At 41.7% G+C, this 27,900-nt stretch overlaps 1 protein-coding gene across 1 annotated transcript; it reads left to right on the top strand.

Moving 5' to 3' along the window:
• The first annotated feature begins 376 nt into the window (after nt 1-376).
• Nucleotides 377-27,269, top strand: pnpla6 (patatin-like phospholipase domain containing 6). The gene is given in 50 exon segments (XM_034544431.1): nt 377-439; nt 4,630-4,721; nt 6,161-6,214; nt 6,458-6,545; nt 6,643-6,725; nt 6,870-6,961; nt 7,078-7,218; nt 7,581-7,740; nt 8,025-8,105; nt 8,407-8,535; nt 8,704-8,784; nt 9,017-9,150; nt 9,392-9,468; nt 10,706-10,736; nt 10,738-10,804; nt 11,092-11,248; nt 11,251-11,270; nt 11,783-11,860; nt 12,338-12,543; nt 12,954-13,085; nt 13,378-13,501; nt 14,203-14,316; nt 14,392-14,467; nt 14,596-14,621; nt 14,623-14,677; nt 14,680-14,745; nt 14,936-14,999; nt 15,234-15,276; nt 15,278-15,403; nt 15,515-15,547; nt 15,549-15,633; nt 15,636-15,682; nt 15,684-15,698; nt 15,939-15,996; nt 15,999-16,056; nt 16,301-16,355; nt 16,357-16,380; nt 16,382-16,459; nt 16,676-16,792; nt 17,172-17,241; nt 21,819-21,935; nt 23,819-23,832; nt 23,834-23,968; nt 24,133-24,243; nt 24,245-24,286; nt 25,079-25,195; nt 25,308-25,395; nt 25,674-25,790; nt 25,793-25,812; nt 26,480-27,269. Coding segments are annotated over 49 exon segments (4,032 nt in total). The 5' UTR covers nt 377-439; nt 4,630-4,670; the 3' UTR covers nt 26,555-27,269.
• The last annotated feature ends 631 nt before the right edge of the window (nt 27,270-27,900 follow it).

Below are 27,900 nucleotides of genomic sequence, written 5' to 3' on the forward strand. Positions count from 1 at the left end.
ATTAGCAGCATTTTTGAGTGTGCAGTATAACACAGGTCTGGTAACTAAGATAAGTGATGCTATCGGTCTATTCATTGTAATAAATAATAAAGCTAAACTTACATTGTATTGTACATCAAACACTTAATTAGGTCCATGTCGAAATGTAACCTGCAAGTTTTAGTTTGTCATGTCAATCATCCCGAAGCTGTCCAATCATGGCTCGGCTGGTTGTGTCCCTCAATAATCATTGGACGGCCACTATTTATTTACATATATGTTGGAGGGATATAGCCTATTGATTCCAGTCCTGCATTTTGATTGGTCAATTTTACAGCGTCTCAGCTGCTGATTGGCCAGAATTATGGTGTAAGTAAAATAGGAGGGGCTTCGTCAGAAATGATTTCCGTAGTATGGGATTTGACAGTCAGTGACGATTGACGGGAGAACATCAGCTCAGGTGAATGCCTTCTTTAATACCCTACATATTATTCAGTGACATGCTTCCAGTTTGATAGGTTTTAGCTCACGGTCGTGTGGTTTACTGAGACTTCTCATTTTGCGATGGTCGGTAACGTGTAACAGTGAAAACAGGGGCCATCCGTCCAAGTCTGTCAGTAACGGAGCAGCTCAGTCGGAGGTCAACAAGGAAAAAACAAAACGCAGCAAACACAATTTCCGTTTCAACATTAACGGCGGCTGAGAGTTGTGTTACCTCCACATGACCACGGTTTACTGCCATCAGTAGCATCGGATGCTAGCTAACGTGACCGTTATCCAGTGACAACGTTAGCCCCGGGGATTACACGTTATGGGTGACGTCATTCAGCCAGGTGCCCGCTGTCCTCAGCAAAGCTGTTTCAGTCTGATTTCCAACGCCACGAATATAACCAAAAACACCCCCACTTTAGCGTTTAATGTCTCACCTGGAGGTGATCGCTCGTTTACTCTCGCGCTGACACAAACAGTAAGGCCTTACTATGGCTGACGTCATTGAGCCACACTCTTCTATAGGCTTGCTGTGCCTGTTAGCTAGCTTAGCTAACAGGCACAGCACTGCGTCAAAACAACCCCCTACATGTGTGCATCCGCTACATTTCGGACGAGCTCGTGGTGTATTGAAAGGACCACTCCACTTTTGGATTTCCTGTCATGCGGTTCCCCGCCTTCACGATGTGTTTACAACTCAACTGAACAGTCCCACCAAGGGATTTACGAGAGGTCAGTAAGGCAACACCTCTGTGGGTGCAAATTATGCAAATCTATTTTGGCTGTATGGAAATATGAGCGGACGTCAACCTCTGAGTTTCACCTTGGTCAGTACTTTGCAGCCACGTGCATGTTTATTGCATTCTAATTTGAAAGTCATGTTACTCCCAGATGTGAAGTGAAATAAACAGTTTGACTTCCGGGGTCAAAGGTGATAGATAGACTAGCACGTGTGTCAAGCAGTTGATGTATGTTTCGACAGCAGCACATTCAACCAAATGGCAGGGCTTTCTGAGGTTGTCTTCTTCCACTGTGCAATCATTAGCAGAGAGTAAACGTTTTCTTCACATTGTGTTGGACATTTTCCAGCCATGCATCTTCTAAATGTGTGTTCAAACAAATCCTACAGGCGAGTTATTGTTATTGTTATTGTGAATCTCATGGCCTAGAGGGTGTATTGTGTGAGGTGAAAACAGACACGGATGTGTTATTAGTCGGCCCAGGTCTGCCCCCTGGACAGTGGATCCAACACTACCGTCATTGTTCATTGAGAACAATGGGAATAGCCTGCAAGGAGGGCGGCACTGCTAGGAGGCTGGAGGTTGGCTACTGTCTCATCTCGGGTGGACAGCAAGCCTGTGCTTTTCTTAGAGCGTTATTACCACACTCAATGGTGTGTAGAGTCAAAGAGAATAGTGTAGCAACAAGTCGTGGTAGTTGGAACGTTCTTATCCGGAGTGACAAAAGATTGGGCGAGGCTGCTGAACAAGAGATAGAGTAAGACATGTTTTATATCACTTTAGTGGGAACGGTGACATCCCCAAAGTCCACAAGCTAAGTTGTTTTTAATTTTGAAATAGATCTTCAGAATAGAAAACGATTAGCAAATTATGCCTGTCTACCCTGCCAAAGAACAATGAATCAAATCCAACAGCAGCCAAAAGCTGCTGACATTTGGCTGTTGGTGATGTTCCCGCTCTGAAAGAATATACGCATCTTTCACATGTTGACCATCTCATGGGAGAGTTTATGGCCTGGGAAACCATGTGTCCCTTGCAGCAGCATCCTGTTTTGTGGTTTGTTTGTGACTCACAGGGTTACTTCATATAACAAGACACTGGATCCTCAAGCTTTCGCTGATTGTATTTCATCCATGTAGCAAAATCTTATAGATTTAAGCAGGAAATGCATTGAATGAAAGATGCAGCTGAGGCCAGTCTGTGGTGTTGTTTCATATGTAGGCCAGATAATATTTGGACATACCTAGTATCGTTGGCAGATATGTTCTTCAACTTTTATTTAATATAAGCACAAAACATTGTCAATGTTATTAATAACAAATGTCAAATTAGACCTGAAGCATTTAGTCAATCGTTTGACAGTTCTATATCATTAAAGAGTGATTTCTTTGGGTTTTGGACTTCTGGTCAAACAAAACAACCGTAGGGTTTGTTTAAAGACTAGATCATTCATCAGTTGTGATGATTATTTTAATTATCAGAAAAATTACACAATTAGTGGACAACCTTCAGCGTTTTCTGCAGCCAATCTTTTGATATTTTTGCTTTAAATATGACTGAAAAAGATCAAATCAATTTATCAAAGTTTATTCAATTCAGGTTGATTATTTTTTCTGTCCATCGATTCTTTGAATACATGTTAGATCTTCAGTTCTTGTAAAAAAAACATTTTTGCCTTGGTTAGTTTTCTTCCAGTAGAATTCAACTAGAGAACTTGAGTAAAGTATGTCACAATCGGTTTTTTAATTATTTTTATTTTGATCGACCATCAACATCACCATCAACATGCATTCAAACATCCTTTAGGTGAATACTTAGTACACAAAACAAGATGCCTATTTGTAGTCTATTCTATGGCTATGGTAATGTATTTTCTCTAATAGTCTTGACGTTTTGGCCTTTAGCCATGAGACACTTGCTTGATTATAGAATCCTCCATGCTAGGGCTGTAGCCTACTTTGTATGCCTTCAGCAAACATGGAGTGTGTTTTCAGCCACCTTGTTTTCCCTCCAGCCTCACTTTCTGCTGGAGTCGTCAGAGTAGGAGTGGGACATCGTTCGACTTGAGCGAGCTAAGCTACCATAGCTGTTTATTTGTCCGTAGACGGTGAATGCAGCTTGTGTCCCAGCTACAGCACATAGGCCTTTGTTCAGCTGAATCTGTCCATTCTGGCAGATGTGGGCAGGGAACTGGTATGTAGTCGACCTGGATGAACTTTGGGAACTATTGTATCAGTATTGCTTCAATTATTGTCGTAGCTCAGTGATAAGAGCATTCTGGGCTGGTTATATGACTCTAAGAGGAGCAAGCTGGGTCTGTACAATGTTACATTATGTAGAAGTATCTGTTTCTATGTGGTTTAGATGAGTGGTTGGAGAAAAAAAGGGAAAATTGATTTTGTAGTGTATAAAACAAATGCAGAAAAAACCCTACAGCTCATTAACACAACAGAAGCTTGTTTCTCAAAGGGATCATTTCAGGCAATTAAAAAAAAACTAAATGTTCTTCTCTACAGCTTTCCTCACAAATCCATTAGGCTGTATGCTGGTAAAAACCTCTTCATCACGACTGTATTCATCCACACATAAAAGTATACAAGTTGACAAAAAACAAACTACGGCCTGTTTTATTATGCTGCCTTAAATGTTCTCACTGAATCACCAATAAAAGTGGTAACAATGAATTGGGACAGTAAGAGGATCATCCCGTAGGGATGTGGATAGATGGATGGATAAAAAGAGGGGATGGGGTTACCATCTGGATAGTTTTATCTAGATACCCTGCTGGGTGTGTATGACATAGACAAAGCCTTTCCCAGTAGGATGCAATCATTTGATCCCTCTCTGATTCTAGGACTCAGTTAAAGTGATTTTAAGGAGAGATTAAGTATGATAATCATTGTTAAGAATAACAGGGACTTTCTGACCGTCTGCCCCGTAGCAAGGCTTTGTGCAGTCAGCGTTGTACTCTCTTTCTTGTAAACACATTCCCCACTGGTTTGCAGTATTTTGGAACAATTTAATGTTTGTTTGTGTGCATGTGTGTCCATTGTTACAAAACCACATTTACTTAAGAGAACAAACTGTGCTGCTGAGGTGATTTTGTAGTTTGCAGTAAATGAGAAAGGCCTTAAATAGCCGGACGTTGGGCAGCAGCCTTAATGAAACTCTGCTGAGTCCTGAAGAGTGAACAGATGTTTGTGGATGTCAAGTTCGTACAAGTAAGGTGGCAACATTTAGATTTCTGTACGTGTTTGTGCAAGTGTGAACGTAGGCCCATTTCCTCCTTTGATCGACCATTTTTGCAGCAGTCAGACATTCGACTATTCTGTGCTTTTCCCACTGCGATATGTACAAATATCTTTCATGAAAGAGATGTGTGTGAGATATGTATCCTATGCTTGTCTGTCTTTGTTACCAGTGGCCGTTGATGGACCATCCCTATGAAGAAACAGGGTTACAATGGGACAGAGTACCTCGGAACAAGAGGTCCAAGGAGACGTCACCAGCGAGGTCGGTTTGCTCTCTGGATTTATTTGCATGATGATAAAACACATGACTATAGTGGTCAAAAAATGGGGCATTGCAGCCTGCAAGCACAACACACTGCACACATATCTCATATTAACTAATGAGCAAATTTACTAAGGGTACATGTTGAGTGGCATTTACACTGCACAGATTGCGGCACAGCAGACAATAGCAGCTCATGACAGCAAACCACCTCACTGGCGTCAAACTCAACAGGACCTTTTCCAAAGTTTCGGCCGGTAAACTCAGAACTTCCACCCAGCTTATCAATTCATCGGAGCCATCACCTTTAGATTGTAAATTTGCTCCCACGTGAACACTTTCCACACTTCTATTTCCAAACTCCAATGCACCTACTTGAAGCCTCCAGCTAAAGCTTTTTTCTGTGTCAGTGCACTCACCTATCTGGTGTCCAGCTTCGGCCTTTTACTGCCAAACAACCATTAGCTCCTCCCGCACTAATCAATAACCGCTGTTAACTGACATTTTGTCTCATTATCTGAGCACAAAGAACATATTACTGTTGCAATAGTGTATCTGAGGCACACACACACACACACACACACACACACACACACACACACACACACACACCACACACACACACACACACACACACACACACACACACACAGTATAACAAACAAGCTTTTCTTGGCCACAGGATATTTGATGTGTAAAGAGGCGCTTAGTTTGGTGTTGAACTGAAGAGATAAAGTAAAATCAAGCTAAAGAAAGCTCCTCAGCTTTCTATGAGTATTCTTCTTCTGTGTTTGATAGGCAATGCACATGTTAATATAAAAGACATTTTCAGGCATTCCTCTTATCTTCTCGGTTTTCTTTCATGCTTTGTTCCCCCCTGCCTCAGCCAAAGTCCAGTTCCATCAGTTTTCATTATGTCATGATGAAAACCATATCCTGTAGTTACAGGTTTGTTTCGATACCTTCGTGGTATTCCCCCCCCCCCCCCCCCCCCCCCCCCCCCCCCACCGACCCCACCCCCACCCCCACCTGGGCTGCAGTTAGCCATCCAGCCCTGGTTTGCTCTATACAGCGTTCCAGTTTGTAGCCTGTGAACCCAGCGGTTCACAGGCTACAGTGAAAAGTGGAAGTTAGACACAGTAGAAGACACATGGAAGGGTACAAGCGTGAAGAAGGTAAGATAAGAATAAGATGTTCACATCCTTCTCCTTCTGTTTCCCGGGCACTGGTAGTCAGACATTCCTGCCTCCAGCACAAATCCCTTATTCACACATTCCATTACACTTCAATGGAAGTGAAACCTTCAGGCCCACACAGTGTTTCAGGCTCAATATGCTGCAGGTGGTGGCAGCCATTGGGTATGCTACTTATTAACTAACACACTGCCTGTAGAAGTTTTAGTTGTTTATTTGAATTAGTAATTTTTCGTCTTACATTAGGACGAGTTTGATAACATCAAGACTCTTGTGGAGGAGGAACTACAGACGAGCATGGTGAGTACAGGAAATTGTGTCACTGCCATGCAATTCATGTTTCACCATGGAAAGAGAGAACCAGAGAAAAAAATGTAGCTCAATAATAGTTGGAGAGCATGCAAATTAAATAATGAAGTGATACTTTTAACACTTTAAAACTTAAATAACGTACAAGTAAATATCATTTCCGTTTACATTTTGATTTAAATGATTTATTATGCAGACTTTAACCGTGTACACACCTCAACCTTTTCTCCTCAGATGGTGGGGATGGTGATTGGTGCGGGCATCGCCATAATCCTCATTGCCATCCTCATCTTCTTCACCTTGCGGAGGATCCAGCTTCGAAGTCAGTAATTGCTGTGAACCATAATTCGCCCCACTGAGAGCACGCAATGATGAGTCGTGAAAAAAAAGCAAACTTGTTTGTATTTCTTATGTTTTAGACATTGAAGCTCAGGAGGCACCCAAATACCGCTTTCGCAAGAGGGACAAAGTCATGTTCTATGGGCGAAAGATCATGCGCAAAGTGAGTGTGTGGCAGAAAGAAATCCCTGTTGTAGTTATCATGGGTTGGCTTTGACCTCCTGTGAGTCGCATGCCATTGCTCTAGTTTTTTTAGTCTACTGCTGTCCCCCGGAAGACCTTTTTAAACCAATATGTTTTTCAACAGGTCTCGCAGTCTACCTCTTCCCTGGTGGGTACATCCTCTTCCTCTCGGCAGCGCCTGAAGAAGAAGCAGAAGATGCTTAACATTGCCAAAAAGTACATCAGGAAGCTCATGCTCACCAACAATACAGCTTCTACTACTGTCATGGCCAGTTCTCTGTTAGTGATTCCCACACTTACCCGTCTATTCCCACTGCCTTTCTGCTGTGAAGGATCCTGCGCTTTAAGAAGGAGGTGCCCATCCTGCAGGCCAAGGAGCCCCCACCCTCAGTGCTGGAGGCTGACCTCACCGAGTTTGATGTGGCCAACTCCCACCTCCCCTCTGAGGTGCTCTACATGCTCAAAAATGTCCGGTAGGTTTGTCTCCTTTGTCATATCTGTGTTAACAAATTTCCCCTTGGGGATTAATAAAGTATATATCTATCTATCTATCTCTTATGTGCCGCAGTCTTCTGAAGTTGATTGAATGATTGATAACCAACTCCGATGAGACATGAGCCTCATGCCTTTGAGATGTTTGGTCCTGTTGTGCAGCAGTTGTCCAAGCAAACTGTGCTCATAAAGCTCAGTTAATAGCATTTCATGCATCTTAAACGAGCCCTGCTTTTAAAATATTTTTTATATTCAGGTTACAGATGAGTGTTCACCACCTGTACACGCTTGTTTGTGTGTGTGTGCACAAACCTCCTAACCTCTCTGTTGTTCTTTACGACAGTGTGCTAGGTCACTTTGAGAAGCCCCTCTTCCTGGAGCTGTGTAAACACATGGTGTTTGTGCAGTTCCAACAAGGGGAGTACGTCTTCAGGCCGGGCCAGCCTGACAGCAGCATCTACGTGGTTCAGGATGGAAAACTAGAATTGTGCCTTACTGGTGGGGTACGCAAGCTTGTGTGTACATGATTTCATGTGAATTTAATTTGTGTCATAGCAGTTTTTGTGTTTGGAGATTACATTTTGTAATGTGCAAAAATGTAATGTACATGAGAGCAAATCAAGGGCCTGTTCTGAATTGAACATGGCATTAACATATATTAACATTGGTCTCAGACAATCTCATTAGGGAACTAGGGGGCTATGGTTGTTAGCAAACATTGCTCTCTTGGAAACAAAAACAACTGTTATAACTCAATTGCCTGGTATGTCTTCTTCCCATCTCCCAGGACGGCAAAGAAAGTGTGGTGAAGGAGGTTTACCCCGGAGACAGTGTCCACAGCCTCCTCAGCATCCTGGATGTTATCACAGTATGTCACTCCCATTTCTTCCAACACACACATAATCTCCACCGACGAGTGTGCGGCGTCACACAGGCTTCTTCATAACACACATACACGTTATCCACACCTTTTTTAATGGAGGACTTGCAGTCCTGGCCATCAGAGTGTGGGACCCCACCCACTTCCTCACATCATTCACATTAACCAACTGTATTAAAATGGACTAAAAATAACATGACTACGAGAACCGACAAGAAGAACCTCTCACATCAGAGCTTCTTGGAATGTGAACATTTTCTGAAGTATTCTTTGTGATATTTGTCTCCAGGGCCACCAGAAGCCTTATAGAACTGTGTCGGCACGGGCTGCAGAGGTTTCCACTGTCCTCCGTTTACCTGTAGAGGCCTTCCTCGCTATATTTGAGAAGTACCCGGAGAGCCTGGTGCGGGTAGTACAAGTGAGTTGTGTGTCTAATCCTCTTTATAATGTTGTGTGTCTCTCTCTCCCTCCTCTTTCAATTTCCTTCTACTGTTGGTAAAAAATGTATGCACTCATAAAGCTGAAGTGCTTTGATGGTCAGTTTGCGTTAATGTGAAACGACTCACTTCCTATCTTCTCTGTTTAGATTATCATGGTTCGTCTCCAAAGAGTTACAGTCCTAGCCCTGCACAACTATCTGGGGCTCACCAATGAGCTCTTTAGCCATGTGAGTTACACACACACACACACACACACACACCAACACCAACCACAGTACACCAGACAAACATCTGTTGGTGATGTGGTTTGGCATTTATCAGGAATTCTGCATCATTAGCTGAGTACACATGCTGTTTCTATTATGATTTGAGTCTCTGAATGCTAATGTTGTGTGTCTGTCTCCACTCTCCCCCTCTCACACACACACATCATTAATACTGTTCGCACTTGTCCTACAGGAAATGCAGCCCTCGCGCCTGCCACCTCCGTCTCCTCACCCAACTCGCACCAGTCCCATCCGGCATGGTAAGCGCTTTGGCAGCCTGACCGTAACTGAGGAGCATCGGGAAGCCGCCATTAAGGGAGAAGCTGCATGGTGGGGAGAAAAAAACTAGAAAGACTGTAATAGGACGATACAAGTTGTAAATGACTACCTCTGGGAAATATCGCTAAAGTCAATTGAGACAATTAATCTTAATTATATATTTATTGGATTCCATTTCAGCTTAAATGTATAAATATCTTGATTCTCCATTTTCCTCTTTTTTCCTCTCGTGTTACTTTTGTGTTTGGCTTCTTATTAAAAATATGAATTTGTGATTTCCTGTATGTACAGGAGGGGAACAAGGGAAGGATGGCTCAACAGTGCCAACTCTGAGCAGGACCATCTCAATGCCTGTGGACATTGCTGGTGAGGGACGTCTCTCTCCCGTTCAGAGAGATAATGTTCTTTAGTTCAACCAATAAACAGGATATGTTGTTACTGTACCGTGCTATTCTGATAAAGTACTTTCGTCGAAACATTGCAGAGATGCCCAAGGAAAAGGGTCAGAGTGGAATAAGGGTTGGTTGAATTAGACGACTACAGCACCACAAAAGGTTCAGCACAAGTGTCCTAAAATCCACCCAATCCAATGTCATACTTATCTACAATACACTGTTTTCCTGGTCTTTAGACATGTTCAAACCAATTATATTGAAAGCATTTTTATTCAATATATGAACCCCTGTAGTTGGCTTTTTTTAATAAACAGTGTGTAACCTCGCTGTAGCTGCTTAAAAAGAGAGGTTCTTCCTTCTTCTTTAAATTAAACCGTTAAGGTGAAGAAAGTTACCTTCAATCGATCGGTCAAACTTTATTTGTATAGCATCTTTCATACACAGGTTCAAAGTGCTTCACATATGACTAAACAGGCTGAAAATAAGACAAAACGAGTCTGGACCTTGAAAAGACAAAAGCAATTGAGACCAATAAAAATGTAATAAAAGATCATTTTAAAGCTATAATAACTGTAATAGTCATAAAACAGGGTAAAATAAAAAAAACTAGATCAATAAACTAGAATTCAATTATACAACTTGAATACAATAAAAGTGATAAATAAAATGACTAACATTGAAAATGTTTTCAATATAGATATAAAGGCCTGGCTAAATAGATAGGTTTATTTTAACCATTGGGTCACGTTAACACATTTATGGCATGAAGACACAGATGTTGAAACATGATAGCCAGCAGTGAAGACATACTGAGGGCAAACTGCAGTCTCACTAATGCCTTTATGACAATATAGGTAGAAAAGTCCATCATGAACTTGAGATTTAATTTGTTTTGAACAAATTTGTTTCCCCTCTGCATCCGAAAGGTCATTCAAAGTAAACTTTGTTGCATGTTTTTTAAAACGTTGAGCTGCACTACCCAAATACAGGCTCTGAGATAGGATATTAAAGAGTGATGCATATTTGCAGAGGACGGTGCAGAAAATAGTGGGGAAAGAGAGAGAGGGGTATGAGATGCAACATTTCCATGGCCGCAATCAAAACTGGGACATTTTAATAATATGGCATGTGTTGTAACTACTTTGCTTGGATGGAAACCTGTGTATGAAAAAAGACCTGTTGAAAAATATCTATTTTTGTCTGTGCAGGTATGCAGAAAAGTCTGCGATCGGACTTGACATGGCTACGAAAGGGGGCGGATATCTGTCTCTGCAGAGGATGGCAACACACCACCTACGTTTACTCGGGTCAGTACGCGGCAGCCTCTTGACACACAAATGAGATTTTTTTTTTAAAGAAATACTCTCAGCTGTTTGGTATTAGAATATTTGTATTGGTCCATAACAATATATACATTTTGAACATGTAAATAAATCAGTCAGTCCAAAAACACGATATTATTCGACACTAATATAAAATCTTAGTTAATTGTCTCATCACAATAATTTGTAGTTAATTAATTGTTTTTTTAAGGGGCAGATTTCCTATGTTCAACCATTTGGATTGGTACTTAAACATATCCTTGTACTTCCAGTCTGTGTCCCAGGACCAGCGGGAGAGGAAGGTGACAGTAGACGAGGTTCCCTCAGGGATCTATCTGTACCCAGAGGAAGAGCCGGGAGTGGACAATATTTTTACACCTGTATCCTGTCGATCCAATGCTGCTTTGTTTGAGGAAGCTCAGAAAGAGATCTCAAACTCATGAAGATTGAGGTTTGTTTAATTCTTTTGATTACTGATAGTGTGTCTGTGTTCTGGTGTAGTGGTAACACATGGCACAGACACTATTGAAAAAGAGCAAATATTTCTCACGATATTTTACCACAATCTGAACTGTTAACATTTCATCAAATTATAGATGCAATTTTCTAAGGCATAAAGTACCATACTAGCTGTATCTAAAATATGTCAAGTGGGGTTTCCATACCATAACGTTAGTTTTTTTTTTTTAAAAACCTTGTTCAGCTGAAGCAGTCAAACTACTGCAAGTAAAGCTGGATCTAAAACAGCTTTACCTGCAGTTAGTGCAGTTCTCTCACAATCATTATATACGGTATACTGTACCACCGAATTTTGCTGACAGATATAATGTGGAAAGGGGGTCAGTCAGCAGGCCCACTCTAGAGGAACTGGGTGCTGAGACATGAGCTGTTCCTCTACTTTGACTCACTACTTTGTTTCTGCTTGACTGGTTTTCTTTACTTTGTCTTTCTTCTTAAATCCAGGACCCATCCTTGTTAAATGGGAAAGTGACTCTACACAACGCGAAAGCAGGAGCTGTCTTAGCCAGACAGGGAGACCAGGTATTTAAAACACAAGACTTACTGGAGTAAGTGTAACAGGTTGGATTGGAAACTGTGTAACAGATAGAAAGGTTTGAACGTAATTTTAGTCTGATTAGTTTTACACCCCAAAAATCATTGGCCATGCATTATACATATATAAAAATACCTCAAGGAAAAGAAACTTTTATTTAATCATTTTAAGTTGATTGCTCATAGGCATTAATGTATTACTCTATTTTATACCTGTGTTCATATTTTATTTCTTTAATATACATATTGTATTACTTTTTCTAGTTAGTCAAAACAGTCTGATTCAAGTCTTACTTTAATTGTGACTGTTGTAGTAGTAGTGTAGTAGCAGTAGTAGCAGCAAGTATTTTAAGTAAATATACTAACTTAATCATTGCAACAAAAAACAAATGTCAGATAATACAGCAACGTTATTTTTCTCCGCCCCCTCTTTCTGTTTTCTCCCTTCTCATTTCACTCTTTTAGGACGTGAGTCTGCACTTTGTCCTTTCTGGTTGTCTTCATGTCTACCAGCGGATGATTGACAAGCAGGAAGCCGTCTGCTTGTTTGTGACCCACCCGGGGGAGATGGTGGGCCAGCTCGCTGTGCTCACTGGAGAGCCCCTCATCTCACCATCAAGGCCATCCGCGGACTGTACTTACCTGAAGATCTCAAAGTCGGATTTCTATGAGTGAGTTCATCGCCTTGGATGTGGACAAACATGAATGAAGATTTTTTTAATTGATTTATTTTTTTACAGTCCACTTTCAGCAGGAATAGGAATACAAACTGAGTCTAAAATTATATGAGTTCTTTAAATTTCTAACAGAAGCTTTCTATACAGACTGATTTGATCATTCATCAAAATATTTTCACATAAATACAAAAATGCAAAACACAAAATTTAACAAAATAACAAAACCATATATCAGACAATAGGAAAAGTGAATGCATCTTTAATCGCTTCCCTTTTACCTTCAGAGCACTGAGGCCTACTTAGAACTTCCAAAATTGCTGTAACCATTCTAATTTAGCTATAAATACTCTGCTTACAAACCAAATAGACTTGCTCATGCCTGTGCTCTATGCTGCCCCCTGCAGGATCATGAGGGAGCAGCCCAGTGTGGTGCTGAGTGCGGCTCACACAGTGGCCATCCGCATGTCCCCTTTCGTCAGGCAGATGGACTTCGCTATTGACTGGATGGCCGTGGAGGCCGGCAGAGCCCTCTACCGGTAAAACAAATATTTAGCTTCCTATACTTGGTCAATTCCCTTTTTTTTTTGTATTCGTATCACATCTTTGTTTATTTGTTCAGTGTATTCATTTACTGTTTATTACATTACATTACATTACATGTCATTTAGCTGACGCTTTTATCCAAAGCGACTTACAATAAGTGCATTAAACCATGAGTCCAAACTCAGAACAACAAGAATCAAGCAAGTACAATTTCTTCAATAACTACAGAGTACTATCCATCATGGCTTACTATTCATCATGGCTACTGTAATATCACATCCACAGACAGGACGACCAGTCAGACTGCACATACATTGTTCTGAATGGACGTCTACGTTCAGTCATCCGCAAGGCAAATGGCAAGAAAGAACTCGTTGGGGAATACGGCAGAGGAGACCTCATTGGAGTGGTGAGAACAAGTCTTTTCCCCTCAGTTGCAGCCTCTGTCTGCCTGTAAAAGAAACCTCAGCTATCAAAATTAAATATGAAGCTGAAACGAAAGGCTATTAGTGCAGAGTTTTTGTTTTGAATTGCTTGTCATCCAATACGAGTAGATTTGACCACATCAGGACAATTTTAATAAGATGTATTTAATATACTAGATTAGTAGTTGAGACGGACATGTACTGTATATTTTCCCACTATTTTGAGTGAAATGACAAACCCAATCATGTTATTTGAAATGTCGAACAATTATTTATCATTATTATTATCAAGGCTGTTACAAAGGCTGTTTTTTTTAACATCCTAAGCTGCTATTGAGGTTTTAAAATGAAGCTTTGAATGTCTGTCGTCATACTTTATTTTGAGTTTTAGAAATTATTGCTTCTACCTTTTTACAAATAATGTTGACCCTTGAACTTAACAATGCTCTTAGTTATGGAAATGTTGAGATAACACAAGTTGGAAACAATCCTACCATCTCTGGAATCTCATTCTGCAAATAGTATAATACTAATAATTTTAGTGTAGCCTGACCTTTATTACGAATAGACATGAGAAAAAAGCGCATTGATTTATAATTTGTTATGAATTAAGCTTTTGATACAGATCTACTTATTACTTTCTTACTATAATGACATGTCACGGTGGACTTGCCTCATACTTTAGGTGGAGGCCTTGACCAGACAGCCAAGAGCCACCACCGTCCACGCTGTGAGGGACACAGAGCTGGTCAAACTGCCCGAGGGAACGCTCAACAACATCAAAAGACGATATCCCCAGGTCAGTGTCTTCCTCTTGATCCGGTTGTGGTTGTGCGTGCGGCTGAAACGGTACTGATGCTTGAAGTCTGCTCAGGTGGTGACCAGGTTGATCCACCTGTTGGGCCAGAAGATTCTGGGGAATCTGCAGCACGGTCGAGGGCCCTTTTCAGGTAAGAGGATGATGAGGAGCATTTTATGTCCTCAAAAACATGCTCCCTCCCTCTGTCTTTTTGAGTCCAACCTGATCCATTTGACGTACAGTATACTACCATCTAAACACGGTGGTGCTGTCTTCCAGGTTCAGCCTTGAGTCTGCCCCAATATGACCGCCAGTGCTGATGTCACCAACCCTGCCAGCAACCTCTCCACTGTGGCTGTCCTGCTGTATGTGATGAGGTGCCGATCAACGCATTCAACCTGGAGCTCAGCCATGCCCTCAGTGCCATTGGTGAGTTTTAATTTGTCCACAACAGCCCCTTTTTTTTTTTTTTTTAAATCTGTAATTTCATTTTAGTTCTCATTTACATTACTTACGAGTACAGATTGGAATACACATGGAAGTTTTACATTCTTTACAAGTTTATCTGTTCATACATTTTACAATGCCTCAGTTGTCTGCCTGTCTCTGTAACTTGCAGGCCCCACTCTGCTATTGACCAGCGAAATAATCAGAGAGCGACTGGGTGCCTCTGCTTTGGACAGGTCAGTCTAACAACAACTCAGTTCTGAGTCTCATTCGGCATTAACACACACGCTTTCCAGCTTCAACCGGTCCTAATTCTTTCTCTCCATAATTCTTCCTGTTATTTTTTTCTGTTACATCATTTTGATCTGCTGTCACTTTCCATTCCGCTCAGTCACTGTCTGTGTCTTCTTTTTGGGGATTTAAAACCCCGTTTCCATAACCTCATCCCTGCGTTCTCCTGTATCCGTCAGTGTCCATGAGTACCGTCTCTCCGGCTGGCTGGCCCAGCAAGAGGGACATCAATCGGATTGTCTTGTACCAGACTGACAACACCATGACCCCCTGGACTCAGCGCTGCATCCGCCAGGCTGACTGCATCCTCATTGTCGGCCTGGGCGACCAGGAACCTGCCCTGGGAGAGGTATGTGTGTGTTCTAATAAAGTAAAGGTAACAAACAAACTGTTCAAAGTACATGCATTCCCTCTGTCTCTTTTCTGACTCTTGTCACCATCTTCTTCTCTTCCCCTTAAGTTGGAGCAGATGCTGGAGAACACAGCGGTTCGGAGCGCTGAAGCAGCTGGTCCTTCTGCACAAAGAGGATGGGCCGGGCCCCTCCAGGACGGTTGAGTGGCTCAACATGCGAAGCTGGTGCTCGGTCATCTGCACCTCAAGTGTCCCCGCAGGGTCTTCTCCAGACGCCAGCCCTAGTAAACTAGTACGGAGCATACTTTTCATGAAATTATACTACTTATCTTCTGTAATATGGTATGCAATGGTAGCTAGAAGGTAGACCCAGTGGTGAGGGAAATTGATTAGCCATTCCTTCATAGCTGTAAACTAAGTGTGCAATCGTGAATTAATGCTCTTGTAAAAATGGCACTTTAAAATAAAAAATGTGCATAGGAAAGTTTCTGCTTTTACTGTATTTTCATCCGTGTTTCCTTTGTTTGTGCAGAGGGAGGTATATGAGAAGGTGTTTGAGAAAACGGCAGACAGGCACAGTGATTTCTCTCGGCGGCCCGAGTCCTGACTGGAAACAGCATCGCCGTGGTGTTGGGAGGAGGGGGAGCCAGGTGAGCAGGGCTGAGCCACAACTATCTGTACAAACATGTGGAGAGCAGCTTCTGGTCTCACAAGTCGTTATGTTGTCCACCTACTTGACATTAATATTATGCAACACACTTGTCTAATCAAACTAAATTCGGATGATCTCAAGTATTTTTTTACCACTCAATACAATGTGCAGTTTAGATAATTTGAAGTCATTTTGTGTACCTGACTTTTGTTGAATGTTCCTTTTTGCTTTCCCTCATGTAGAGGCTGCTCTCATGTGGGTGTGATCAAAGCTATGGAGGAAGCGGGGATTCCTATTTGACATAGTAGGCGGGACGTCAATTCGGCTCATTTATTGGAGCGTTGTACGCTGAGGAGAGGAGTGGCTGTGAGAACCAAACAGAGAGCCAGAGAGTGTCCAAGGTACAGCACACATCTATATGCATTATTGACATGTTATCTCTTAAAATGAAAACGGATTAATTTACCCAGTAGTTTAATTATACTTCAATTCAATGTCTTTCCATCTGTTTAAAGGGGAATGCCAAGTAACTGATGAGAAGCAAAACACCTATAGTTATTAACAGGTGGTTAGTAATAGACTTGTTTCTGATTTCTCTGTATTTTGTTGTTGAACAGGCAATGAACTCTGTATTCAAAACAGTCCTGGACCTGACTTATCCCATCACCTCAATGTTCTCTGGTTCTGCCTTCAACACCAGCATCTACAAAGTGTTCCAGGACAAGCAAGTCGAGGTGAGGGATTGCAGTACAAAACATTTCAAGAGGAGTTCTGTACCGTTTCAGTTCAAATTAAAATATAACAAAATGCAAACAGTGAAAGCGGTGCAAGGTTTATTGATGTTGTTCAATTTGAGGAGGATCTGTTTAGAGATGATTTATTGTACAGACTAATTGCAGTTGGCAGGAATGATCTCCTGTGTCTGTCCTTGTGACAGTGGAGCTGAAGCAGTCTGTTGGAGAACGTGCTCCGCTGTCCCTGCAGTAGGTGGTGGAGAGGGTGGTTCGGGTTATCCAATATGGACAATAATTTCTTCAGTGTCCTCCTCTCCACCACCTGTTCTGGATATATATACACAGTTTATGACCCTGAGATACTCTTTGTGCACATTAGGACCTGTGGCTGCCATACTTCAACGTCACCACTGACATCACGGCCTCAGCCATGCGTGTTCACCAGGATGGTAAGTGACAGCTGAGCTGACTGCAGGGGCTGCCACCCCTCTTTATCAAATCACTATTGTGATTGGCTCATTTTTTCGTTTTTTTTAACTTTAGATAAGCTCACATGAATCCAAAACACACACACAGATTAAAAAAACGCATATAGGATGTAGGGCATGCGTAATGCTTAAGTCAACATTTAACACAACTCAAATACTACTCTGAGAACTAATGTGTGAAATTGGCATTGAACAGGGAGTAATGCTCACAGCAGCAGTCAATAGTAAAATGGCACAGTTAATACATTTTGTTACCGAAGTGAATATATTGGAAGTCACTTTAGCTCTGTAGCATTTAAAATACATCTTTTGTCTTATAAGTATTGTATTTGTCGGCACAACTTGGGAAAATACACAATGTAACAGACCTGCGTGCTCTCAGACTCATGGTTTTACAGTGGCTCTACTCCAAACTAAATTAAAGATGGTGGATTCTCTGCTGTTGAATATGCCACTTTTAGCAAACGCCCAAATCAATTACTACGACTCTGTGTGCTTGTGTAATAATGTCTTAATAGTGTAAGTTCCTCACAACAAAACGTGTTCAAACTAGTAGAATGGAATAACTTTAATCCTAAAACACAAAGAGAACACTTTGAAATAACTTCAGCCATCATGTTATGGAAGAATTGCACGGAAGAGTATGTTTAGGGATGTTGAAATAACCCATAAGTTAGAGTGGCCAGCCTGCATACCTTGCAGCCACCAAAGCCAAATGCATTTTAGTCTAAAATCCACCAATTTTGCCTTCATAAACATGCTGGTTACCATATCGTTTGGAGTATGCCACGACCAAGGGCTTAGACAGGGCTATTACTAGATATGTACAAAAGAAGACATTGTGTAGATGTTGCTATGCTTGTGTCTGTATTTACTGAAATAATTAAACATGTGTTCTGTTTTGACTTGCATAAGAAATTCATCATCACTAACATTAGCTAAAGTAGATCTATTCTGACCAACCCTGCACATCCAGTGGGCCATTTGATATGCCAAGTAGCACAATCAAATGCAAAAAACTAATTGTAGCATTGTGCATTAAATAAAGCCATTGCTAGTTTAATTGTGACGGTAGTATTTTGACTTGTTATAATTCCGGCTGATTACTGGATTTGAGGGGTGTGCTTATGTTTGCATGTGTGTGAGATAACTGCTGGAGCAAAGCCTTTCCCTCCCTCTGTCTTATCGTTCCTATCATCTGCCTCTCTCACTTTTACTGCACTGGTTTCCTCCCTTTTCACTCTTTATTGTATTTTTTTTTTTCTTCTATTTATTTCTTTATATTCCTTTCTGTGTATTAAACTTCCCTTAACTTCTTCGTTTCATACACTGAATTGAAAGCTGTAGATTTTTTTTTTTTGGTCCATCACATTTGTGTCTACAACTCCCAGATTATGCCTTATATGTGTATACCACTTCCGTCAGGTCTTTCTGCATAGAGAGCCATCACAGCGCTGCCATCCATAGGAGACCAAATACCTTGTGTAGTCGCTGACTTCGGCCCCTTGTCCGTGTCAACATGTAGGATCCAGAACACTCCACCCTGCTTTGTTCTCATTGCTTCTTAATGACATCCCACGTTGCTTCTCTCACTCATCACCACTCTGTGCTTCTGTAGTTTGTCTTCCGTGCTTGTTTGTCAAACAACGCTAGCGTGGTGCTATTCAAAACATGTCACGTTGGCTTCAGTCGTTTTAGTGGGTGTAAGGAACACAGTGTCATGAGTTTGCATTACTTCCTTTAGTTTTATCCGATGAAAACAACCACCAAGACTGGGATCTTTCCTCTAAACATTGTCCAGTTTCACTTTATTTAGTCATTTAGTTTAACGCCAAAACGCACTTCTTTAAATAATGGACTCTCTCTCGCTCTTTCTCTTTCTCTGTCCTTCTGCCTCTCTAATGGTCTTTTTCTCTCTCACCCTCTCTCACGGTCTCTCTCTGTCTGCCTTCCTCCACCTTGCTTGTCCGACCAGTCATCTAACAATGCTAATAATACTTTTTTTAATACGATTAATGAACACATCAAACAAACTTGCATTACTGTTTCAGGTTGTAAAGTTAACTTGCTACCTCTGGTGTCATTTATCCTACATATGTTATGTCATTTATATCCCAGATTAATTTAATTTAGCCTACATTGTGCTGTTTGTAGTAAATGTATTGTGTTGATATTTTGGTATCTGTCATCATTTTGAACAAAGTCTATCATACTTCCTTAAACAGCCGTAGAATAGTTTAATTTAATTTGCTGTAGAGTGTGCTTTTATTTTGAATTGGCCTCGTAGTAGAATTTACTGCATCCTGTTTGAAACCGTAGTCATAAGTGAATAATTTTGTTGACATTGTATTCCCTTCCTGGCAGCCTCTTGCACTCCTCATCTATGTTGCGGGCATTTCTTTCTCTCCATTTCTTCCTCTCTCTCTCTCTCTCTCTAGTCTCTGTCTTTCTCTCTCTCTCTCTCTTTCCATCTGTGACGTTGAGTCCGGCTCATATTTGATGTGTTCCTCCTTCTCCATCTCCATTTCCCGACAGGTTGCGTCTGGCGATATGTTAGAGCCAGCGCCTCCTACACCCCCTATTTACCTCCCCTGTGCGACCCAAGGATGGCCACTTGCTTGTGGACGGTTGCTATGTTAACAATGTCCCAGGTCAGATTTGAAACACCCGCTCACCAAAACCTCAACCTCCATCCCTAAGTCGACATCGAACCACTCCGGCTACCCTCCTACTCTTTCTTGTCCTCTCCCTCCCAAGTTCTCCCTCAAAACTAACCCCACCATGGAGCCCATGGTTTGGAAGGAAAGACTAAATCACTATTTCCACTACTATCCAGTGCCTCATCCTTCACTGGTTACATATCATTAATTCAAATTGGCTTTATAATTCTCACACATAGCAGACTTTCCAAAGTTAGCTTGGCGCCACCTATAATATAACCGCTCACTTTCTTAGTAGATGTGAGGTTTTGCCCACGCATGTCTAGACATCTATGAGTCATGGAGAGATGCATGGTAGACTGGCTTCTTCTGGCCCACTATGTTTATTTGTTAAACTTGTATCTTCCCCTTTTATAAATTCTGGATGCGGCTTGTAAGCACCACTGTACTTTACTACTTTTTATATTTGTATGAAAATGCAGTCGCAAACTTGCAGGTAGCTCATCTTGGCCAATGTGAATCAAACTCAAGGGATTTTGATGTAGCTGGATTATCATTGTGAGATTGGGTATAGAGAGCATACACTAGTGCTTGTTTTGAGTAAAGGAAAGCTCTAGTGTTGACGTTGACACTTACTGAAGATTGTGAATGGCTGCACCATGTCAACATCACATCTGTCTGTTGTTGTGGATCATTGTATGTTTCGGTGGCCTACATGTGTCTGTCCTTTGGACTGAACTTCAGCTTGTTCCCCCTTGTTCCTCATGAGGAGGTCCTTTCCGAAATTGCTACTGTTTCATTTCAATCACCTCTACCTACAGGAAATGTGTTCAGTCTCTCCTACACAGCACCTTTCCTCTCCCCTGGCTTTGCTTGCTTCTGTGTGCATGCCAGTGTAAAACACTGCGAGGCAATCAATATATTTCTCATGAGTGTGTGCGTATATACAGTATATGTATATATGTGTGTGTGTGTGTATATATGTATATGTATATGTATATGTATATATATATATATATTAGTTTATCTTTTTTATAGAATGTATTTCTTTTTTTATATATTTTTTATTATACAGGAATATGTGTTCTGGATCCTGCTGTTGTGCATCATAGCTCCTGTACAAATGGAATAAAGCCCTTAAATTACAATAAGTCTAGAGCAAACAAATGGAAAGCTGTAGGTGATAATATTTTTCCCAAAACTCCTATTTCAGTAAAATAGTTCCTCCTCAGCATTGACACAGTACTGATGTACCCCTTGCTTTTCTCTGTGGTGCTCCTTATCCTTCCAACCCATGCAGCACCCGTCCTGCTCCTGCCCCCTGCTGGCACTGAGCCGGACTGCAGGACTGGGCAGGCTGGGTGCTTCCCTGCCATGATCTGGTGAGGGATCTCCAAACATTGTCACAACACCTGCTGCTGCTCCTTCTCTGTCACGTAGATAATTCCATCACAAAAAGTTGACTTCCTCTCCTCAGCTTATCATGATTGGTTTCAACTTGAATACACAGAATCTGTGGATTTTGCTTAGGAAAGTAGCTGTTGCTGAGAAACGCTGATGTTGTGACACTGTTTAGAGATCCAAACAGCCTTGGTGCTCTGTGATGGATGCCATTTACTTTTTTACCTTACGCACAAGTCACACAGGGTCTTTGTGCAAGGTAACGAGGTTTGCAGTGGTGTACAGCAGAGTCCAAAGGTGGGCAGAACCACAGTCCTAGCCTTTGCAGGGATCGGGTACCTTCCTTTGTCCGACCTCCCTCTAATGTTGGGATTGCCGTTCTGTGTCGAAACTAACCTGAAATGTATAGCAAACATTATTGAGATGTTATCCCCCTCCCCCCTTCCTCCTCCCTACTTCCCCTCCCTGGTGTGTCAGGCTCTCTGTGGCGCTATGTACGGGCGAGCATGACCCTCTCTGGGTACCTGCCGCCTCTCTGCGACCCCAAAGATGGAAACTTGCTAATGGACGGTGGCTACATCAACAACCTGCCAGGCAAGTAGAGGTGGAACCCCCCCTAGCCCCCACCCTCCACCCCCCAGTACACCGTACTCAATGTCCACCAAACTCCTGTCCCCCAGAGGAGGGTTTGGTGGAGTGAGGGACGGGGTTGATTATTATGAGGGGTTATAATCAAGTTGTTAATGGGGCTGGGTAAGTATTTAGACATTGGCTTGTCTTAATGCTAATTAAGGGAAGTCAGGTGGTCCTAGAGGAGTGGGCTAAGTTTTCCCTGTCTAAATACTGAGCCGGTTCAAACATCAATTAAGAAACAAATCATTCAATCAATCTTAATCAACCAGATTAAAAAAATATAACAATACAAACTGAGTGAGCTTTATCACAACCTGAACAATTCAGTATTGCTAGATGGGGAAAAAAGTAAGCATTTAGAATTATATTGAAACAGGATTCAAGTGTATTCAATGATGAGGTCACACTTACCACATTGAAGAGGAGAATGCGGTGTTTGTCTGTCAAACAGCCTGGTGTCAGAAAGGATTTACAATCAGAAGAAGGGACCATCACGTCAACAAAATAACAACTTCTGAAATGTAAACTAAATAGACACCAGTCTGCTTTGAGGTGAAAGTCTTGTTCCCTTCATGTCGAAATGAGCACTTTTCTGTAGAGCTGGGCAATAATTCAATAATATTGTTAATTTACTTTCAACGTAATCATACGATTGTGATATGATCATATTGTGTTATTCTGTCAATCAAATTGTAGTGTAAAACAAAAAATAATGGAAGTTTTAGTTTTACATGAGGAGCTCAGCCTCATGTAAAGCCTATAAGTTCTGCTTTAAGCTTCATTTGGATTGTTTTCTAAGGGATTATACATACAGTGGATACATATTGTGTCAGATGTATGTATACATTTGTCTTATTGTAAAATCATTGCTATGGGAAAATATCCCTCTTATTCTGATGATACTGATTTTCAACATTTCACCCAGCCCTACATTAATGTTACTGGAGCTTCATTTTAGATGTTTCCGTATTTGCTTCCATTTCAACCAGAGGAACATTGGTGCAGTCTGTTAAGAAGAGGAGGGGAACCTGTTTTTTTTGTCTGCGAATCATTTAAATACATCCTCATTACCTGAAAGCACCAGATCAAATGTACACGTTCCTGTTGTGCTAACAGAAATAAGACAGAAGTGAGACATGTAGCTTGCAATATGGTGCGCAGATGAGTCTGTCTCTGTGTAGTAATGATCCAGAATGCACTCTGTCCTGGTGAAACACGCCCATTTGTCAAAAAGCTCTGGACTTAGCCATTGTTTATTCCCTACTTGGAATGAGAATAATGTGTGATTTACGTCTCGAGCAATACTCAATTGGAGGTTTGTGATCTATGGTGCTTTCTGGGCACCAACGATTGAGCCAACTAAAGGGTGTCTTGTAAAATCAACTCATTTTCTGATGGTTTCTCTGGCTTCTTTCTTGGCACTCTGGATTAGTGTGTTCGGCTTGTGTGAGATGTTTTCTGCTTTTTTGTCTTTGAAAAGGCTCAACACCACACAAATGCTCACTGCCCCAATGCTTTTTTTGACCCTAGCAAGTCAACAAGGAAGGTCATGACCTCTGGCCCCGTGCTTGTTGGCCAGTCAAGTATGCTCGTGTTTTTTGTCATTAATTGGCCGTAAATGTGTGTCTGACAACTTTAAAAAACTGATATTTTTGTGGTGTTAGTCTGTTTGAAGATTGTGGCTCCTGAAATGAAGGTTTTGAGATATTATCCTGAGACGACCTTAATAACACAGAATCCACTGTCTTACCATCTCTGCCTGCTGGATTTTGTCGTGCTGTGTTGGTACGTCTGTGTGTGTGCGCGTGTGGTGAATGCTGGTGTATGCGCTACACGTCAAACAGCGGACATTGCAAGGAACCATGGGGGCCAGAACAGTCATTGCCATTGATGTGGGTAGCCAAGACGAGACCGACCTCTGTAACTATGGCGACAGCCTGTCTGGCTGGTGGTTGCTGTGGAAACGGATCAATCCCTGGGCAGAGAAAGTAAAGGTACAGTACGGGTTGGCAGCACAAGCCACACATAACCATGGGTGACTCCGCATCTTAAATATAGAGTTTTTAATAAAAACGTTGCTGGCTGAGTCTGCAGATTATGAAATATTTCTGTTGGCGTTTGTGGTTAATTGTGGTCCTGACATCATCCTCTGCTACAGGTGCCAGACATGGCAGAGATCCAGTCCCGGTTGGCCTACGTGTCTTGTGTGCGGCAGTTGGAGGTGGTGAAGAAGAGTGCCTACTGCGAGTACATCCGACCGCCCATCGACCCGCTTCAAGACCATGGACTTCGGCAAGTTTGACGAGATCCATGTGAGTTACTTCATAGATAGGGTTTTTATTTATTTGGCCATATTTGCATGAGCTAACATTACATGTTAATTGCGATGGCCCGGATTCACTCACATCAAGCAAGTGATGGTGATTAGTGTGAGCCTGATTGCTTCATTTCGCAAAGAGGGTGCTGCTCCTCTGGTATCAATCCATGTGCATCTGTTTGAAGACTGATGTACTGTATAGATATTACTGTATAAAAACATGCAGCCCATGCTACATGCATACATGCTAGCACACAAATGCAAAGGGGCTCTGTGTATCAAGCGGGCCTTTAGCGGCCGCGGCTCATAGACTTCACTTCTGCTGCGGATAAAGTAACGTTATTACCATCCTCCTCTCTATTTTTATATTTGTAATTTTTGTAAAATGTTAAATATTATATAGGCGGCGGCTTCAAATAAGCCCAGTTGGCTTTTTTGTCTCTTCCTGCACTGTGATATTCATTTATCTCTGTTTTGATTTTATTGTTTGAATTGTGCAAATAAATAAATAAAAATACTTCCCTGGAGACGATGAGCGATCAGCGGTTACCGGGCGCAATCGTCCCGTTCCGAACAGGCACTGCACTAGTTTATGTCCCACCCCAGCAGCACGTCTGCAATACAGTTTGAACATGTCTGTCCTCTTGAAGTGTGGATGGTTTGTACTGTAAATGGTCAAATGCCAGCTCTGCATATTTTAACATGGATGTCATGTTAAATAAACTCCCCCAAAAAATACGTCATCCTCTGTTCAGAGTACCTTGTATTTCTGTTTCAACAACTTCAGGATGTGGGCTACCAGCACGGCAAGCTGCTGTTTACTGGCTGGGCCCGAGGCGACATTATCGAGAACATGCTAAAGGACCACCGCTCAGCCGACTACAACGACAGCAAGAGAACTGACGTAAGAACAGCACTCGCACCACAAATGATATGTAATATGCTTGATATCTCACTAAATACATATTCACCATCAACATCTTCATGCCGGTATACAATGATTTTGTGTCTTGTAGTCCTGCACGTGTCCAGGAGCTGACTTCACTGACCTTGCAGAGATTGTATCGAGGATAGAGCCGGTCCAAACCTACGTAGCTGCAGAAGGTAAACGATCACTTTCTAAGTCATTATCTTTATCTAGCAATAATTCCTTTCATAGCGTTGTAAATTATATTAAATGTCCTTGTTAGAGCCGTCTTCTCCTATAGATGTACAGTTGCCCCCTCAGGATCAGGTCTGATTTAACAAGGGTAATAAATAGTCTGTTTTAATGAAGTACAGTGGGAGATGTCCTTGATATTTTATGGGTGCTATCTAAACCAGGTGACTCTGTCACACAATAAATTCTCTCCGTAATATATCCTCTAAATCTTTCCATTCAGCGGATGAATCAGACTGTCTGACAGAGTATGAGGAAGACGGGATGGACACGGTGAGAGAGGAGGAGGGGGAGGAAGAAGAGGAAGAGGACCTTGAGGACCACTCCCCTGGAGAGTGGGCCAGAATGGAGTCTTTCAGACTGTAAGCACACACGAAAACGTGACCGATCCATAATGAATAAATGTTCTTCTTCAATGCCATTGTAACATTTTTAGGGACGCAACGATTGTGAAATCCTGGGCCGATTCCGAATTGTTTATATAAGAATTTGCCCAATAGCTGATGTCAATGTTTTTTGGGGGGTTAATGTGTAGTAATGATCAAAAATGTAAAAATAAATCTTTATTGTAAAAAAGAAGAAGAAAAAAAACAGTCAGCTTTTCATGACACTTCTTCTCTTTCAAGATGATTCATGCTGGAGTCTTGACTTCTTCTCCAAATCAGCTAGCTAGCATGCTAGCTACTGTCGTCTGAGTCAGACCTCAAATAACAAACCCAACATTTCGCCTGTTACAAATCATCCACTGCGTTAGCAAGTGGCCGTAAACAAGACCAATGTCGGACATTCGTTCAGTCTCGGCTGGCTAAGCACTTGTTAGTGTTGCCTCAGATTTCTGGCTTCTTGTTTTCTTACGGAGAATTGTTCCAATGAGTTTATCCAGGGAGGTATATTTGGGGAAAAGACAGCACTGGTATCGGGTCTGTAAGACATTGGTATTGGGATATATCAATGTCACTGTGACACTAGAGGAACCTTCAGATTCCAGCCATACTGAACAGGTCAAAAACAACTCTCCTCTCTCTGCAGGATGAGGAGAAATCAGTGAGACAACGCAGGAAACTCGCCAGTGACTCCAACACCTCTGAAGTCTCTGACTGCTGACAGAGGGCCATGGTGGAATAGAGGAGTCGAAACAAGAACGGGGGCCAAATTACGGGTCCATAAACTGTCAATGCTAGAGACTTGGACGCCACGCTCAGCTTCTGCATCTTCTGAAACTCTGAGATACCGCTTTTGTTTTTCTGCAGGAAATCCTTCATGCCCTAACTTATTGAACCTCCGTTGCATCGAGTGGCTTCCTCCTGGCTCTCACACTGGCCTTCATCTGTTCACATTCTGAGCCCACCTTCAAAAATGGAATATGTACGGCCTGAAAAAGAACTGTCTTCCCCACGCAGCGGTTTCTTTTCTTTCACACCACCAGAATCTTGCTGGTACATCTTCATTGCACTCCGTTACTGGACCATTTAACATATTACATGGACCTTTTATTTCTTGTGTGCGCATGTTCAGATGAGTTTGTATATTTTGCCTGTGTGTTAGGATGACTGTTTGCTGTGATATGTTGAAATAATTTAAGGACACTGAAAAAGCAAAGTAAGATACATACAACATATCTATAGTGGGAAAGAGTGATGTGAGCTTAGCGTTGGATGTCGGGGAGAGGAAGCTGTAGGTTGAGTGTATGTTCATGTTGACATCAAAGTATGTTCACGTTGAATGAACAGAGCGATTCAAATTAGGAGACATGGAAAGAATAAGACGCGTTCATTTTAAATAAAGTAAGGAGATAAAAGTGTGTGGACGGACGAAAAGAGATGGACCAGTGAGTGACGTTTTATTTTAATTTAATTTATTTAAATTCACCCAGAATAGAGTAGAGGGAGCTTGATGCACTGTGCGGAGACTACACCGAACAGATGGAGAACAGAAGTTGTTATGAAAGTGAAGGATGAATGAGAGGATTTCTTTGAGTGGATGATGTTGTGTTTCAGCTCTCGATGTTTGAGACGATGCCTTTCAACCAGTGTTTGAGCCACTCCCAGTACACAGTGACTGTGGAGCAGAGGGCCCTCATTTGACTGGCACTACTTTGCAGAACAGCGTGTGCACGAGGTAACACACGCTGTACTCAAGGTTCCTGTGGACAACAAGGTGTGTATGACGGTGCATCTGAACAGTGATAGAAAAAAACTGCATGTAGCCATTAAATTATTGTTGGATAATAAGCAGAAACCAGAGAGTACTCCTGCACTTCAAATGGGCAGAAATGCACCTCATGTAACAATTAACATTTAACATGGACCTCCTGTAGATTGTAACAAGAGTATATGATGATAGTATGTTGATATTCATATATGTATATGAGGTGGACATTTGTAAATGGAGGCTTTGCTGCCAAAACAACCTACACCTAAACATAGGATCCATTCACTTTAATGTATGTG

This window comes from Cyclopterus lumpus, chromosome 1 (assembly GCF_009769545.1).
Source record: "Cyclopterus lumpus isolate fCycLum1 chromosome 1, fCycLum1.pri, whole genome shotgun sequence".
Classification (NCBI taxonomy): Eukaryota; Metazoa; Chordata; class Actinopteri; order Perciformes; family Cyclopteridae; genus Cyclopterus; species Cyclopterus lumpus.